The 16,513-nt window shown below is 30.5% G+C and overlaps 1 protein-coding gene across 1 annotated transcript; it reads left to right on the top strand.

Annotated features, from left to right (window-relative positions):
- The first annotated feature begins 12,046 nt into the window (after window positions 1-12,046).
- On the top strand, window positions 12,047-15,651 carry LOC123301340 (retinol dehydrogenase 12-like). Its single transcript, XM_044884077.1, has 4 exons — window positions 12,047-12,055; window positions 13,781-14,062; window positions 14,122-14,251; window positions 15,554-15,651. The coding sequence occupies exons 1-4, from the start codon at window positions 12,047-12,049 to the stop codon at window positions 15,649-15,651; spliced, it is 519 nt and encodes a 172-aa protein (XP_044740012.1).
- Window positions 15,652-16,513: the final 862 nt, after the last annotated feature.

Below are 16,513 nucleotides of genomic sequence, written 5' to 3'. Positions count from 1 at the left end.
AATTGTTACGTTGTTAAGTCATGAAAAATGAAATAGAAAAGGTTATATCAAGAATTATTTGAATTGAATAATAAAAACTTGATAATCGAAATATATACATTGTAATTAAAATTGTTATGAATGAATCATTAAATCAACATTTGTGAAATAATAATTATTGTTATTTAATAAATTATCCATTCACAAATAAAAAGATCTCCAAATCTAGAAGAAAAACTAACAGTGCTGTTATTTTGATGCTACCGGAAACCTTGTAAAGAAATTGTACGAAAGTTAAAATCGAGTTTATTACTACAAATAGAAAGGCCATAATTGATAAAATCGAATCTGATTTAAGTTTACCGATCCTCAGCGGTTTATGAGGATTTAAATGAATGAAATTTAACCTATTATATAAATCCCGTTTATTTAAATTTAAATTTAGCTTCAAAAATGGCAGTAATTCATATGTTCATAGCATATGGGTTGCTCCGATGTACACCGAGAGCACTGTTCAGTGCTCATACTGGAGAGAAATTCATTCCGTTATAGTCTACCACTACACTGCCACAGTACTCTAAGGAAATTTATGATGTCATGAAACATAATGAATCACCACCATTTTTGTACTGCAAGCACTGACGTTTTAGAGGTGCGATATTCTCAGTGATTTAGTCACGTAATCAAAATCAAACAGCGCCAGTTTTATAACATTTTGAGTCAGTTATTAATATAAACAAGTGAAAACAAACAATTGAATGAGTTAATTGTTGAAATACCCTGTATGGAAGGTGTTGAATATCACTGCTTGCATTTTTTTTTTATAAATTAGAAAAGTTTAAAAAACCAACACAATTACGGCCACCACTTATTTGGTTTTCTAAACTTTTCGAAACGAAGTATTTTGTTCTAGAATTTTTTTTTTAATTTAGAGAATTTTAGTTTTGGAGAAAATGGACACCAAAGTTTCACCCTAACAAAAGTTGTTTATTTTTTTATGAGGAACATTTTTTCATTTGTTCTTTTGTTCTATTTCTAACGGTTTACAAGATGGGTCCTACCGACCCAAGACCCAATGACCTACGTTGCTCATTTACGAACTAAGCATTATTTTTTACGTCCTGAGCACGCTGTAAAATAATTTCAACTTGTTATTTCATTTCGTTTTTGTGTTATCGTGTCCACAGACAGATGGGCAGATGGATAGACGCTCGGACAGCCGGAAATGGACTAATTAGGTGATTTTATGAACACCTATACAAAAAATTTTTCTGTAGCATCAATATTTTTAGGCGTTACAAACTTGGGACTAAACTTAATATACCGTGATATATATTACATATATAAAGGGTATAATAAATTATATTCCTCATAATTATAAAATGCACTAAACGCCCAAACAAAAACAAAACTCAGACTGCAACTTTTGAAAATTTGAAGACTGTCGTGCAACAGTTGGAAGCGGCCACATAAAAGGGTTTCGACTTGCTACTCTGAATACGAATTTTGTATACTAAATTAGTAGGCAAGTAAATAAAATATTTTTTTATAGAAAAAATCATCGTGGTAAATATGTTGATTGGTTGGTTATTCAAGAAAAATTGTGTTTTGACTTTGTCGCGACAACCGAAAAAAATAAAACTGGAACAAAATGTAGCCCGCTTGTTTTTGTTTTTCAACTGGCATTACATTCATGTTTAAATCAAAATATAACATTTTATTATTACTTTTTGTTTTTGTTGTTTACTTTAATCATCATTATACCATGTATATACCATGTATATAATATACATAGTATATTAAGTTTAGGCTCAAGTTTGTAACGCTTAAATTTTGTCATAGGTGTTCATAAAATCACCTAATTAGTCCATTTCCGGTTGTCCGTCCGTCCGCCCGTCCGTCTGTGGACACGATAACTCAAAAACGAAAAAAGATATCGAGCTGAAATTTTTACAGCGTACTCAGGACGTAAAAAGTGAGGTCAAGTTCGTAAATGAGCATCACAGGTCAATTGGGTCTTGGGTCCGTAGGACCCATCTTGTAAACCGTTAGAGATAGAACAAAAGTTTAAATGTAAAAAATGTTCCTTATCAAATTAAACAACTTTTGTTTGAAACATTTTTTCGTAAACATCACTGTTTACCCGTGAGCGCGCCAATTAGGCGGAAATTTTATAATATGTACTATACTTGATTATCAGTTATGTATGTGTCACATGTTTGTATGTGTAATGTGATAAAGAAATCAACACTGACTATGCATGGTATTTCAAAAATTAACTCAGTCAATTCTTTGTTTCCACTTGTATTTTATTTACTTTATGGCCTCTTCGATTAACATTTTAACTAATTAAAAATTTGTACCTATATTTTTTTATTTTAAGTACATAAAATTTAATTTTTATACAATGTATACATGAAATATACATAGTATATTAAGTTTAGTCCCAAGTTTGTAACGCTTAAAAATAATGATGCTAGGAGAAAAATTTTGTCATAGGTGTTCATAAAATCACCTAATTAGTCCATTTCCGGTTGTCCGTCCGTCCGTCTGTGGACACGATATCTCAAAAACGAAAAAATATATCGAGCCCGTTAGAGATAGAACAAAAATTTAAATGTAAAAAACGTTCCTTAACAAAAATTAAACAACTTTTGTTTGAAACATTTTTTCGTAAACATCACTGTTTACCCGTGAGCGCGCCAATTAGGCGGAAATTTTATAATATGTACTATACTTGATTATCAGTTATGTATGTGTCACATGTTTGTATGTGTAATGTGATAAAGAAATCAACACTGACTATGCATGGTATTTCAACAATTAACTCAGTCAATTGTTTGTTTTCACTTGTTTTAACTAATCTTGAATATTTTATAAATATGCATCAAATATTTAATTATAACAATATTCAAACAATAATTTATTTAGTTGTACAGAGAAATTTTTAATGAAAATTATTTTCGTTTGAAACTATGTCAAAAAGACAGGGTGACAGTATATTGGACTGCGTTCCGTTTTAACCAGTAACCAGTATAGCTTGCTAAAAAGGAACTGCTTCGCAGTATACCGAATATATGTCATATCTTACAGTGGTCTCAGCTTAGACCATTAAGTACATGTACGGAGCGTCAAACGATTTAAAATGTGCCAACAACTGAGGTAATTGCATGGGTCAAATTCATCATGGCGGCGGTGTGGAAGTGTCAAAACAAAGTGTTGTTGGCATACTTATCGTTGTAAATTTGTAAGAAAAAATGTAAAGTGATACGTTATGAAGTATTTTTTAAGTCAAAAAGCGAACAAGTACGAATACTTGCGTATTGAGGATGCGTTTGGGATGCATTAATACAAGTAATGGAGGTGAACATGGGTTATTGTTTTTTGGGTAACAACATCTTTATTGAGCAGTGGTTATTATATTGAGCATTGAATATTGGAGTATTATTGTTATCATGAATTATGGAGCACTTGGTGTTCCATAATCCATGTTTTTCAGAAAATTTTAAGTTAGACTAAATTTGCTACAATATGAGACTAGAATTGTCTCTGTAGACCCAATAGTTTCCGAGAAAAAGCTATTCATCATTTATTCTAACTTCGCAATTTTTTAAAAATATTTTAGACAGCACTCGAACTACTCTAGCTGGAGGTAGTTTAACTTACCTCTGGCGGAGTGTGCTAGTGTTGTTCTGGGGAAAAAATTTTCAAAACGACATAATATTGCGAAAAAATTGTGAGTTCGAAAAATGATAAAATTTTAAAAGATTTATCTCGGAAACTATTGGGTATACAGAGACGATTCTAGTCGCATATTTTAGCAAATTTAGTCTTACTTTAAAACATCTTGAAAAGGTACTTCAAAAACTACCCGTTTTAAGGTTATAATCGCCAAAATCTGAAAAAAAAGCTGAAATTTTCAGGGGTTTTTTCAATTTTTGACAAAGTTGCGCTCGTCGCTCAAGGTCACAAACTTGGATTATACATTAGAACAATATCATAAACAAGTCCGCTAAAACTCAGATCTACCGGATTTGACGTTAGTTCTGATGTATAAAGTTACGTCGAAAAATTTTGAAAGGCTTTTCCTCGGAAAGTAATTTTTCTACAGGGTCTATTCTCGTCTCATATTGTAGAAAATTTTGTCTTCTTTAAAAACGTTCTGAAAAGGTTTCATAAAAAAACTAGTCCTTTAGAGTTATAATCGCCAAAATCCAAAATTTTCACGGATTTTTCATTAGACCAACATCATAAACAAGCCTGCGAAAAATTGGAACTACCAGATTTGATGCAGACTACCCCGTATTTTCAAACGACAATTGATTACTATATTATATCACTGTTATGTAAATATCGTGTAAACATTATATGAATTGAAAAAAGTTATTTTCATCACAATGCAGATACTGGAAATTCCATTAGAGCTCGAGAAAATACTCAAGAGAAATCAGTAATGCTTTACAATACACCATCCACAAGTTGGATAAGTACTTTTGTCTATGCATCACAAGTACTATTGTGATAAACTTGTAATTGACTCACGTGACATAATTAATATATTATTTGGATGAATAAATAAAATTTAACTTTCAACATAGCAGATATTTTACAACATAGCAGAAATTTTAAATAAGCGAAGTTAATTAATGCTCTGAAAATTCGAAAACAACTTTGTGAGTCACAAAAAATTATTTTGCTGAAGAAAATTGCTGACGTTTCCAACATAATCATTTTTGACTTTAATTAAACAAAGTAAAAACGCTCAAAAAATTCACAGACAACGTGTATTCTATCTGTGCACATTCGGAAGCCTTACAAAGATCCCGAGTTTCAAGATTATTTTCTGAATGCCAATTTCCTTTTAATGATTTGTTAAGACTTAATGCCTGTACTAAACAAAGTGATAAACGATTAGAAAATTAGCAAACAGCGACCACTTCTTTTTTCTTTGCTTCGTTGGGCTTTCATAATTGAAGAAAATTTTCCAATTAATGATTTCTTAAGACATAGTATCTATTACTAACAAAGTAAGAAACGCTTAGAAAATTGGTAAACATCGATCAAGACTGTTTACTAAAGAATAAGTTTGTTTAATATTCCGTCCATTTGTCATGACTTTTACTTAAATTACCTTTTTTCTATTTATAAAGTCAAGTTCATCATCAGCTAACAAAAAACCATATTATTTGATATGTGACATAGTTCAAGCCCGTAAGACGATGTAGGTACACGCATTTTCTAATCTATTTTCTGAAATTTTTCATTTTTACTTAGGTTTAAACATCTTATTTTTATATCTTATAGCTAAACGAATCTTATAATTAGTGTAAGAAGAAAAAAACTATTGGTCATAATGTTAAAAAGTGAGTGATTTTCACGATTTTCCGGTTAATTTCAATCATATAGTAATCATGTTGAAAAACATGCTCCTGTATGTAAATATAAATTTAAGCGCCATGGCGTCAGTTTTGCGCGGTACTGATAAACACAGGTAAGGATATGAATGTCACACCCCTGCCCCAGCACATGTACGGCGTTGCTGGATACTAACTCTGCATAAGTATTCGATGCCAGTAATATAATATGCCATACAGAAAGAAATCACGTAAGAGCCTCGGAAATTGACGGGAGATTACAAATTTTTTCCGGCATCGAAATTACCGGATTTATTTCTGCACGGCATTTATGTAATTAGTTTCGAATACTTATGCGATGTTAGTATCCAGAAACGTCGTATATATTTGCTGGTATAGGGGTGAGACACAGAGGAGCGTGATATTCATATTCTCACTTGTACCACACAAAAGTGTCGCCATGGTGCTTAAACTTTTACATATAGGAGCATCTTTTTATACCACGTATAAATGAAATGTACATAGTATATTAAATTTAATCCCAAGTTTGTAATGCTTAAAAATATTGATGCTACGAAAAAAATTTTGGTATACGTGTTCATAAAATAACCTATAGGACCCATCTTGTAAACCGTTAGAGATAGAACAAAATTTTATATATAAAAAATGTTCCTTATAAAAAAAATAAACAACTTTTGTTTAAAACATTTTTTGTTAACATCACTGTTTACCCACGAGGACGCTAATTAGATGCAAATTTTATAGTATGTATTAATATGGGAAAATCAGTTATGTGTGTGTGGCTATTTAAAAGTGGATATCTTTTTTTATTTACATGACGTCAAAAAACAAACGATTGCGTCATCAATACTGTCTAAACATGGTATTTCAACAATTAACTTAGTCAATTGTTCGTTTTCACTTGTTCAACATGATTCCTTGTGGGATATTCACCCGAAAATTTTAGCATAGGCTTGTAGTCTATAAGCAGTAAATTCAATTACACGGATAAACAAAAAATTCTATTAACACATTATCATTTCATGCTATCAATAAAAATAGATTCAATTTGACTTTCAGTCAACTTAAGTTGTGTGTTTTATGACACCACACGGTGCGTGTATTTAATTTATTTAATGTTGAGAAATGTGAGTAATCAGTACTTTTAATCATGATTACACTTTCATTCATTGTTTATGGTATAATTTTAATTGTTGTAAAAATATTCATAGAAGTGACTAAAGGACGCTGTACAAGTAAAACGAAACTTAATGGGAAAACTGTTCTAATTACCGGTGCAAATGCAGGTACGCAAAAAAAAAAAACAATGACACACATTAAAAGTGATTTATTTAAAATTTGTTACTTACCGCAAAATTCATTTTTAAGAATAATGCCAGTAAAATCTTATAAAAAAGCAACTAACGCAAAACGTGATGTAATGTAAAGCTGCTTTTTTTGGTATTTTATTTGGACACCTTAGGGAAGTGTGAAACTACATTTTGCAAGCAAAATTGTTGTACTACCTGCGTAATCCGTGAAAGTTGCTACTATCATTTTGAAACTATATTGAATTTGAACAATTGAAGCCAACCCACAACTCCGTATGTCTAATAGTTTCTGAGATATGCTGCTTGAAAAATTTACATGGTTTTTAGAAATGTTAAAATTTTTAGCTTTGCTTATGTTATACCGTTAAAGATAGAATAATAGTTTCAGTGTAAAAATTGTTCCTTATAAAAAAATTAAGAACTTTTGTTTGAAACAATTTTTCGTAAACGTCATTGTTTTCGCGTGAAGGGTATAAATTAAAGCAAAACTTTGGTGTTAATTTTCACCAAAAATAATAATTCGAAAAAATTCAATTAAGTTCTAGCTAAAGTATTTGTTCACGTCGACTTTCTAGCTTTATAGTTGACCGAAGTATGCCAATTTTTAGCTCATTCATTCAAATGAAAAAGTATCCATCTTGTAAACCGTTAGAGATAGAATAAAAGTTATTCGTTATAAAAAAATGGAGAAAATGGACACCAAAGTTTTTTCCTAAGTTGCGCCCTCAAGAGTAAACAGTGATATTTACGAAAGAATTATTCAAATAAAAGTTGTTATTTTTTTAGAAGGAATAATTTTTACATTTAAACTTTTGTTCTATCTCTAACGGCTTACAAAATGGATACTTTTTCATTTGATTGAATGAGCAAAAAAATTTCATTTTAAAATTGGCATGTCTCGGTCAACTTTGAAGCTAGAAAAAAACGAAAATGTGCACAAATACCTCAGCTAAAACTTTTAATTGAATTTAGTTTTTTATTTGATGCATAGTTGATTTTTTTTTTTTTTTTGTAAAAAGCTTACTAAACTCTCCAACTACTCCCCAAAAAGAGGGTTAGGTCCCTAAGAGGTCGACTTTTTTTACAAAGTGCTTACACCCTAATAAACCCAAGTTTGTAACGCTTGAAAATATAGGTGCTACCAACAAAATTTTGGTACAGGTGTTCATAAAATCACCTAATTAGTCCGTTTTCGATTGCCTGCCCGCCTGTCTGTCAACACGATAACTCAAAAACGAGCAGAGATATCAAGTTGAAATTTTTAGAGCGTGCTTAGCACGTAAAAAGTAAGGTTGAGTTCGTAAATGAGCAACATATGTCAATTGAGTCTTCTTATGGTCCATCTTGTAAACCGTTAGAGATAGAACAAAAGTTTAAGTATAAAACATGTTCCTTATAAAAAAATAAACAACTTCTGTTCGAAACATTTTTTCGTAAACATCACAGGGCGCAAATTAGGTGCAAATTTTTTAGTATGTATTATATATATGGGAATATCAGTTACATGTGTGTGGATATCTTTCTTTACTTACATAACGTAAGAACATAAACGATTGGGTCATCAACGCTGTCTAAACATGGTATTTCAACAATTAACTCAGTCAATTGTTTGTTTTCACTTTCAAAATATTGGTAACAGTTTCAAACTATTGTACTAAAACAGGTTCAATACAGGTTTAAAAAATTCAATACGTAATTAATTCATATAACAAAAATTATGAAGGTCAAGATTTATAAATAATATTTTACTAGTCAATAAATAAATAAATAGAAATCGATAAATAGAATGAAATTTTCTAACAGGTAGTCGATCAATATGGTTTTGGACCAATATGGTTGTGATTAATACAGGTTTTTGTTTAACATAATGAAAAGATACACAATTAAATACTACCGGATAAAAATAACTTATTAACGAAACGATAACAAAATAGCTAACAGAAAATAAACAAGTGAAAACAAACAATTGACTGAGTTAATTGTTGAAATACCATGTATAGACAGTGTTGATTACGGAATCGTTGGTTTTTTCTAACGTCATGTAAGTAAAGAGAAATAATATCCAGCCATACATACATACATTTCACACATACATGGCTGATATTCCCATATAATACATACTATGCAATACATACAATTTTCGAACCTAATTTGCGCCCTCACGGGTAAACAGTGATATTTTCGAAAAAATGTTTCAAACGAAAGATAAACAAGAGGGGTTTTTTCAAAAAAAAAAATATTTTTGTATTTTTTGATCAAATTAAAAAAAATAAAAGAACTCTTGTGATTTTTTTCCTAGACGCTTAGTTATAAGTTTTCGAAATAATTATTCTTGGCAAACTAAAAATGCTATATTCGATTTTAAGCAAAATTTGTTATTTTTTCAATCTCTGAGCCCGAATTACTACTGCAAAGTTTTTTTTGTTAAACGGTCAGATTATTGAAAAGTAATTGCCTTTTTAGCATGGAATTAACCCATCATCATCACTACATATTATAAAACAAAGTCGCTTTTTCTGTCCCTATGTCCCTATGTCCCTATGTACGCTTAAATCTTTGAAACTACGCAACGGATTTTGATGCGGTTTTTTTTAATAGATAGAGTGATTCAAAAGGAAGGTTTTTATGTATAATACATCCATATTATAGTAGAGTAAGGGGTTGAAATAGGGGTTGAAAGGGATATGCTTCAAAAACTAAAAAAGTTGTGCATCGATTAAGCTCAAATATTGACACGATATACAACCAGTTTCAAAGATCTATTGTTTTTATCTACTTTTAACCTTCGGAGGGTAGAAAGGTGTAGCGAGAAAGTGGGAAGGAATTGTCGAATATTTACAAATATACCTAAGTGGGATATCAAATAAAAGAGCATGACGTGTACATTACAAAACTGTTATCCCACGCAAGGAAATGTGGAGGGAGGGGTGCAAGTGGGGATGTTGCCCAGCAAAGCAGGTAGTTCATAGCTAGTATCTTAATATGATGCACTCGAGTTAAATTACCTATCGATTTTTTTTACTAATCTGATCGTCTGCATCCTGACACGCGCGTCCCTATATTAAGGGATAATATTTGGTGTAAGTACTTAGGAAGGTCCAAGGAACCTCCCATATGTTAATTTGACTCGTTCGAGTTATTCTCCAAATTCCCTCTGGGGCTCCTCTGCTATTGATCTTGCGATATTATTGTCTATGTATATTCTTATGATATACATCACAGTAATTATTAACACAATTAATAACTTATTAATAAAATATGTATATGTAAAGAAATGCATTTCTTTAATTAATTACCCCAGCGCTCACTTGACCGCGGGTTGGTATGTTCGTATGTTAATTGTTGTTACTATAGATTTTGTATAAATAGCTTTTGTATAAATCATAATAAAAACTAGATATAGTTTGATAACTCGAGAGGGAATAAATGTCATTGTGAGAATTGACATTATTGTCGTTTCTCTATTTTCAGAGCAACACAAGTGTTTATTCAAAAACTGTCATTTATTTCCAAGATTCACATTATAAAACGACAATTTCGTCAAGAAAAAAATAGATAAACAAGAAGAAAGAAATATATTTATATATATACATTAAAACAATGGAAAAATTACAATTCACTTTCAAGCTTTTACCGAGCTCAGATAATAAGTCAAATATTATATGTGTAACTTCAATTGCGACTCCAGATGGGCGGAATTTCGAAGTGCCTGATGACTTAAAACCAGCAAAAAATCACACTTATGTTAATGCAACAAATACTTTTGAGAAAGTCAAAAACTCTTTAAAAAGAAGAAATCAATACAGAAAGGTATGGATTGCATTAGATGAAAATTTAAGGAGTACCTATTTAGATGATGAAGAAAATATTCAATTTGGAAATACCTACTTGGAAGAGACAATCATAGAAAATTCAGTGCAAAACATTTCAACCAATAATGGTGGTGATAATGAAAGCAAATTAAAAAATTTAGCTAAAGTAGCTGAGAGATTCACAATTAATAAATTTTCTAACAGAACATCAAACGCCTCACAGTGGTTGAAGGAGTTTGAACAAGAATGCACAAGGTTTGGTATAAATCAAGAAGAAAAAAAAATAGAAATCTTGAAGTTCTTATTAGAAAAACAATGTCACGATTGGTATAGCAGCATGCTAATAAAATATACCGTAGAGTCCAATTGGAACACATGGACTGCAAAATTTCTTGAAACTTATGAAATTAAAGGTTGGTCACAAGTTAAATATGCCTTTAATTTTAGATACCAGACGGGCCCAATATTAGAATATGCAACAAAGAAGGAGAGGTTGATTCTTGAAGTGAATAGAAACATAGATGATTCTACAATGATATACTTAATAGTAATGGGATTACCGGACAATATTATGAATAAAATAAAAAAAGAATCACTAAAGACAACCACAGATTTATTTAAAGAGATTAGCCAGTATGAGTTCTTAGCAAGGAAGAAAGAAACAGAGAAACAAAAAACAACAAAATCAGATTATAAAGAACCAGGTCAGAGAACTCCGTGCTCTATATGCAATAGATTAAAAAAAGGAGTACGTTATCACCCAGAGAATAAATGTTACTACAAAGAAAATGATTATACAAAAAGAGTTCAAACAGTAAACAATGCTATTGATGCAGAATTAATTGAAGAAGAACAAAAAAACGAATAATGCCATTAATTGCAGTCAAACTACTAATTAATGATATAACAGAGGTGCTAGGAGTATATGATTCAGGTGCCAATATTTCATTAATTAATTCAAAATTATTAAAAATAAAAGAAAATAAAAATAATAATAATCAGATTAATTTAAAGACAATTAATGGTAATCAAAAAACTTGTGGTTTGACTAAATTAAAAATTAAAATATTTAACATAGAAAAATTAGTTTGTTGTCATATTATTGATAATGAAGATTTCAAATACGATTTTTTAATCGGATTAGATTTAATAAAAGAGTTTCATTTAACTCAAGATGAAAACCTTGAAATAAAACAAGGAAGAGAAAAAGATGATGTAAAGAAAATTGATAATAAAGATATTACATCAAATTTTGAGAAAATACAAAAAGAGTGTTTTAAAAAAAGTTAAATTATAAATAAAAAAAAATATAATTAATTTTATAATTTTTATTTTTTTTATTAAACATTTATAACAAATATATTATTGATTTATTTATACAAACTTTCTTATTAGTGGAGAGCCGTAAGATTTATACCTCGGAATTCAAGAACAGTCAATGAATTTTTATAAAAACTGTGCTACTGCATTGTTTAAAGCCTACTTAAAGAAGTTGAAAACAAAAATTTGTGTGATCTTGCCCTGGGAGTGGGAGTCACTCTTTCTTGGGGGTGGAAAATTTATGCTGAAAATGACAACGGTAATCGATATAAGAATAAATTCAAAGCAAAAAGTGTCATTGAAACATATTTTGAAAAGTCAATACTAATAATAGAAAAATTTGACGTTTTTGAAAAAAAAAAATCGTACACTTTTTAAAGTACTGCAAAATAATTTTTTTTAAATATAAAATAATATAAATATTTAAAAAAAAGCCAATTAAAGTCAAATTAAATTATCAATTAAAGGCATTCAGACTCGATACACGATTTTTGCAGCTTTTAGAGCTTTGTTCCTCGCATAACGATAAGCTGAGTAGAAAATTTGTCAACTTTTTATTCTTAAATGTATTTTCATTCTTCAACTAGTAGCTCAGCTGGTTTCCGTTCGCAGTATGCCTAAGGTAGCCGATTTTGGACCCGGAATTCCACATTTTGGCATAAAAACGAAAAACTAAGTATCTAACGTCCAAACTATTAACAAATTAACGGATTCTGCCACGTGTTCCAAAAACCGTGTCATTTTTGGCCAAGAATTTCACTTTTTTGGCACAAACTTTGCAAATTAAGTATTTATCGTCCAAACTGTGTTCTAAGAGGTATTTTTGGTTGCTGATTATGAATCCGATGTCAGATTACGTCTTCGTTCCATGTTTTGCCGAAAATCGTACCATGTTTTGCCAAAACCATTTTTTTGCATAAAACGGTAAGCTAAGTATTTATCGTATTATCATCGTAAGTGTGCTCTAAGGGGTATTTTTGTTCGCTGATTACGAATCCTAGAATCCGTGTTGGACATTGCTTGCGTATTCAGTGGCCTGCACAAAAATACTTCCTAGAGCAAAGTTTGGACGATAAATACTAAGCTTGCAGTCTTTTTTGCCAAAAAAGTGAAATTCTTGGCAAAAAAATGACACGGTATCAAAATACGTGACAGAATCCGTTAATCTGACAACAAATGGGTAGTAAGGGCCCAAAATTACTACAAGATGACTATCTTAAGCCAAAATATATATTTCAAAAAAATTTGGTCTACATATGCACCCCGCTGGGACCCAATTCCACTTATGACTAGGCTGAATGTTCGTCACTTTTACACTTTCGACACTTTTTTCCGGCTTATTCATTGTATTATAGGCAAATGTCAAATAATGACCGCGTGAAGACAGTGATAATTCCTCACAAGCCCTGTCAATCTGAAACTAGAACAAAGGTAACACCTATGTCACCTTTGCCAAGTTTTAGCTTTTTACCTGCAAAACAAAAGTTTTCAAATGTGCATACAAATAGGATGATTTTGGAAAAATCAACGATCTTCCACGTTTTTCCACAATTTTTGGCAATTTACTAAAAAGCTATGCATTTTTTAATCCCTCATTTTTGAATTCACTATACTTACTGATTTTAAAAATTCCTATGCCTATAGAATTCTATAGAATTTGTCAGCAAATAACATGGGCAATACTTTATTTTATAAAAAAAATAGGGTTCCGTATCAAAAAATTAATATCAAAGAAATTGTGAACAAAAGGGGAGACAACTGAGGGCAACGTAAGTGAAGGAAATAGCGCGGTAATCTGAGACACAGCAACGTGTGGCCGGGCAACCAGTAATTTCGAAATTGTCCGTTGAATTTCTCATACCGAGTAATGCGCTAATGCAGATAATATCATGACCGAAAAAACGTATCGTGGTCACTGAAATTTTCAAGCTCGTACTCGCTACTGTGAATCTAAACATTTATTAACTTTTTAGATTTGTTATAGAAATCAGCACCGGGTCGAATTGTGACGGTTTCTTCATTAGGACATATATTTGCATCAATAGACCCAAATAATCTAAATAAACCTAGAGCTATAGACTTCCAAAATTATGTAAATTCTAAATTATGTAACATCTTAATGAGTAATGAATTAGCACGAAAATTAGAGGGAACAAATGTGACATCAAACTGTTTACATCCGGGTGCAATACGAACGTCAATATTTAGACGCTGGGAATGGTACCAATGGCTTTCAATGTCGTTTCTATATTGGTTTATCTTTAAGGTTAGTATAATTTAAAAGTAAAATAAATTTTGATTTTAAATTTGATATTTTGTTTGTAGAATGCTAAAGAAGGTGCTGAAACCACAATCCATTGTGCAGTATGTGAAAAAGTAGATGGAGTTTCAGGAAAATATTTTCAAGATTGTAAAGAATATTGGACATTACCAATTGCTCGTGATAAAAAATTAGGTGAGAAAGTTTGGAATAAAAGTATGGAATTAGTAAAATTACAAAAAAATGAAATTCATTATTAAATATAGTTATGTTTTTTTTAATTTTTAAAATAAAATAATGAAATAAATATACAATTTACTTATTCTCATATTTTTCCATTGCCAAATGGAAACCGAAAAGAATCCTTCTAATTATGCCATGTATATGTCGTAGCCAACTAGATTAATTATAACAGAGGGCCATTATAACAGAGAGCCAGAGAGAAGGCTACAAGTGAGTTCTCCTGTGTCCTTGTCTAATCTATATGTCATTGGCTACATATTGTTTACATTATTGCTATTAATTAAGTAAATAGTTAAAAAATGATTTATGGAATATTATTTAATACATTAAAAGTTATTCAAAAAATAGAAACGTCAAAAGAAACTTTTCATGTAGGTAATTGTTGTGTAGGTCTTTGAAAAGGCAGTTCAGGCGTCGCTGATTTAAGATAGGTAAGTATATTGATAATATACATAGAGAAATAGAAACGATATGCAGATGATACCATCCTGATAGCGGACAGTGGCGAAAAATTAAAGAACATTATAAATAAGGTATACAATTTGAGTGAAGAGTTGGGAATGTCTTTAAACACAAAGAAAACAGTAGGCATGGTTGTAGCAAACAAACCCAAATAATAAAACTTAGTGCAAAGATAAACAACGAAGAAATAAAAATGGTTGATAAGCACATATATCTTGGAACCCTGATAACCAACGATGTAGGGTTTGCAAACGAAATAAAAACACGTATTTCTCTAGCGAAAATAACTTTCAACAAGTTAAAACGGATATTATGTAATAAAGTCATAAGTTTAAACACTAAACAAAAAGTTCTACAATCGTGTGTGTGGCCTGTGTTAACTTATGGTTGTGGAAGTTGGACAGTTAATAAAAATTTGTGGAAATCCTTGGGAGCGTGTGAAACATGGTGTTGGCGTAGAATATTGAAAATAAAATGGACTGATTATACCTCGAATGATAAAGTGTGGAGAAAGGCTGGACTGAAAAAACAAGTATTAAATAGTGTTCACAAAAGACAGCTGGAATTTTTGGGACATATAATTAGGAAAGGGAAATTAGAATTTGTAACACTATTGGGAAAGATAGAAGGGTGTAAGAAACGAGGGAGAAGGCCATTAAGGTACCTAGATAGCCTGCCATGTGACAACGCCAATCAAATTATTCCTCTGGCATACGGTCGAGCTAAATGGAAGAGCATATTGGCCAACGTTTGTGATGTACAAACATGACACTTATTATTATTATTAAATAGAAACGTGTTTTCCTCAACTTGCGGTTTTACAAAACGATTCCCACGATTCTGAAAACACTTTTTCACCTGTCGGATTTAATATTTGTACAACTCGTTGAAAAGTGAAAACAACTAAAAACAGTACCCAGTTGTCCAAAGTCTATCAAAAAAGTAAATAATTGTACTTTATTATCATTTTGGCAAAAAAATTCACTTTTTATTGTTTTATTTATTTATTTATTTATTTTTTCTCACAAAAACATTAATAATTTGATATTTTTTATTTTTAATTATGACTAATTTTGACATTAAAGATGTATGAGCACGGTAGCGGTAGCACAAATTTAAAAAAAATATTTTTTTAATTTTGATGGTGAATTATGTGTTAACTTGTCGATTTAAGACTAAAAGTAAGAAAAAAATTTTTGATATCTGGCGTAATTTTGAAAATATCGAAAATTGAAAATTTTCTTTAATTATTAATCTTCCGATATTTCGAAAACCAAGTCAGCTATCGAAAAATTTTATTCTTAATTTTCGTCTATATTCATGAAGTTATAACAAAGTTGTAAATAAGATAAAAATAATTTCAACCATAGCACTACCCTGCTCGTACAAGTCTTATATGGATGGAGACATTTGGTTCTTTTCTTTTCTATGTCATTGTTGATATGTTATTGCTTTCTATTAAAAAGTTTTTTTTTATTTGTTTTAATTCGTTCCAAGTGAAAATTATCAAAAACTTTCATAATATGTCAATTTTTGAGATTTCTCCATAAGAGCAATGTATTTTATATCGATTTTGTTCTTAAAAATTTGCATGAATACCTAAGCTGAAATTTTAACCACATATTCTTTGAGTAAAAGTCTATCGATGAAAAAATTTTGAGCCTTAAAATCAAACATTGTTGTCTTGCTCATACATCCTTAAGGGACTAAAAGGCGATATTACAAACAAAATTTTTAGTCTAGTTCACATGT

The sequence above is a fragment of the Chrysoperla carnea genome, chromosome 5 (genome assembly GCF_905475395.1).
Source record: "Chrysoperla carnea chromosome 5, inChrCarn1.1, whole genome shotgun sequence".
NCBI lineage: Eukaryota > Metazoa > Arthropoda > Insecta > Neuroptera > Chrysopidae > Chrysoperla > Chrysoperla carnea.
Note: the sequence above shows the minus strand (reverse complement) of the source record. Positions and strands in the feature narration are given on the sequence as shown.

What these genes read in the sequence shown, in the direction of transcription:
- LOC123301340 (XM_044884077.1), top strand. An exon ending in TATATTGGTTTATCTTTAAG is followed by an intron (nt 14,063 to 14,121) that starts GTTAGTATAATT and finishes TTTTGTTTGTAG; the next exon opens with AATGCTAAAGAAGGTGCTGA. An exon ending in TGCTCGTGATAAAAAATTAG is followed by an intron (nt 14,252 to 15,553) that starts GTGAGAAAGTTT and finishes ATTATTAAATAG; the next exon opens with AAACGTGTTTTCCTCAACTT.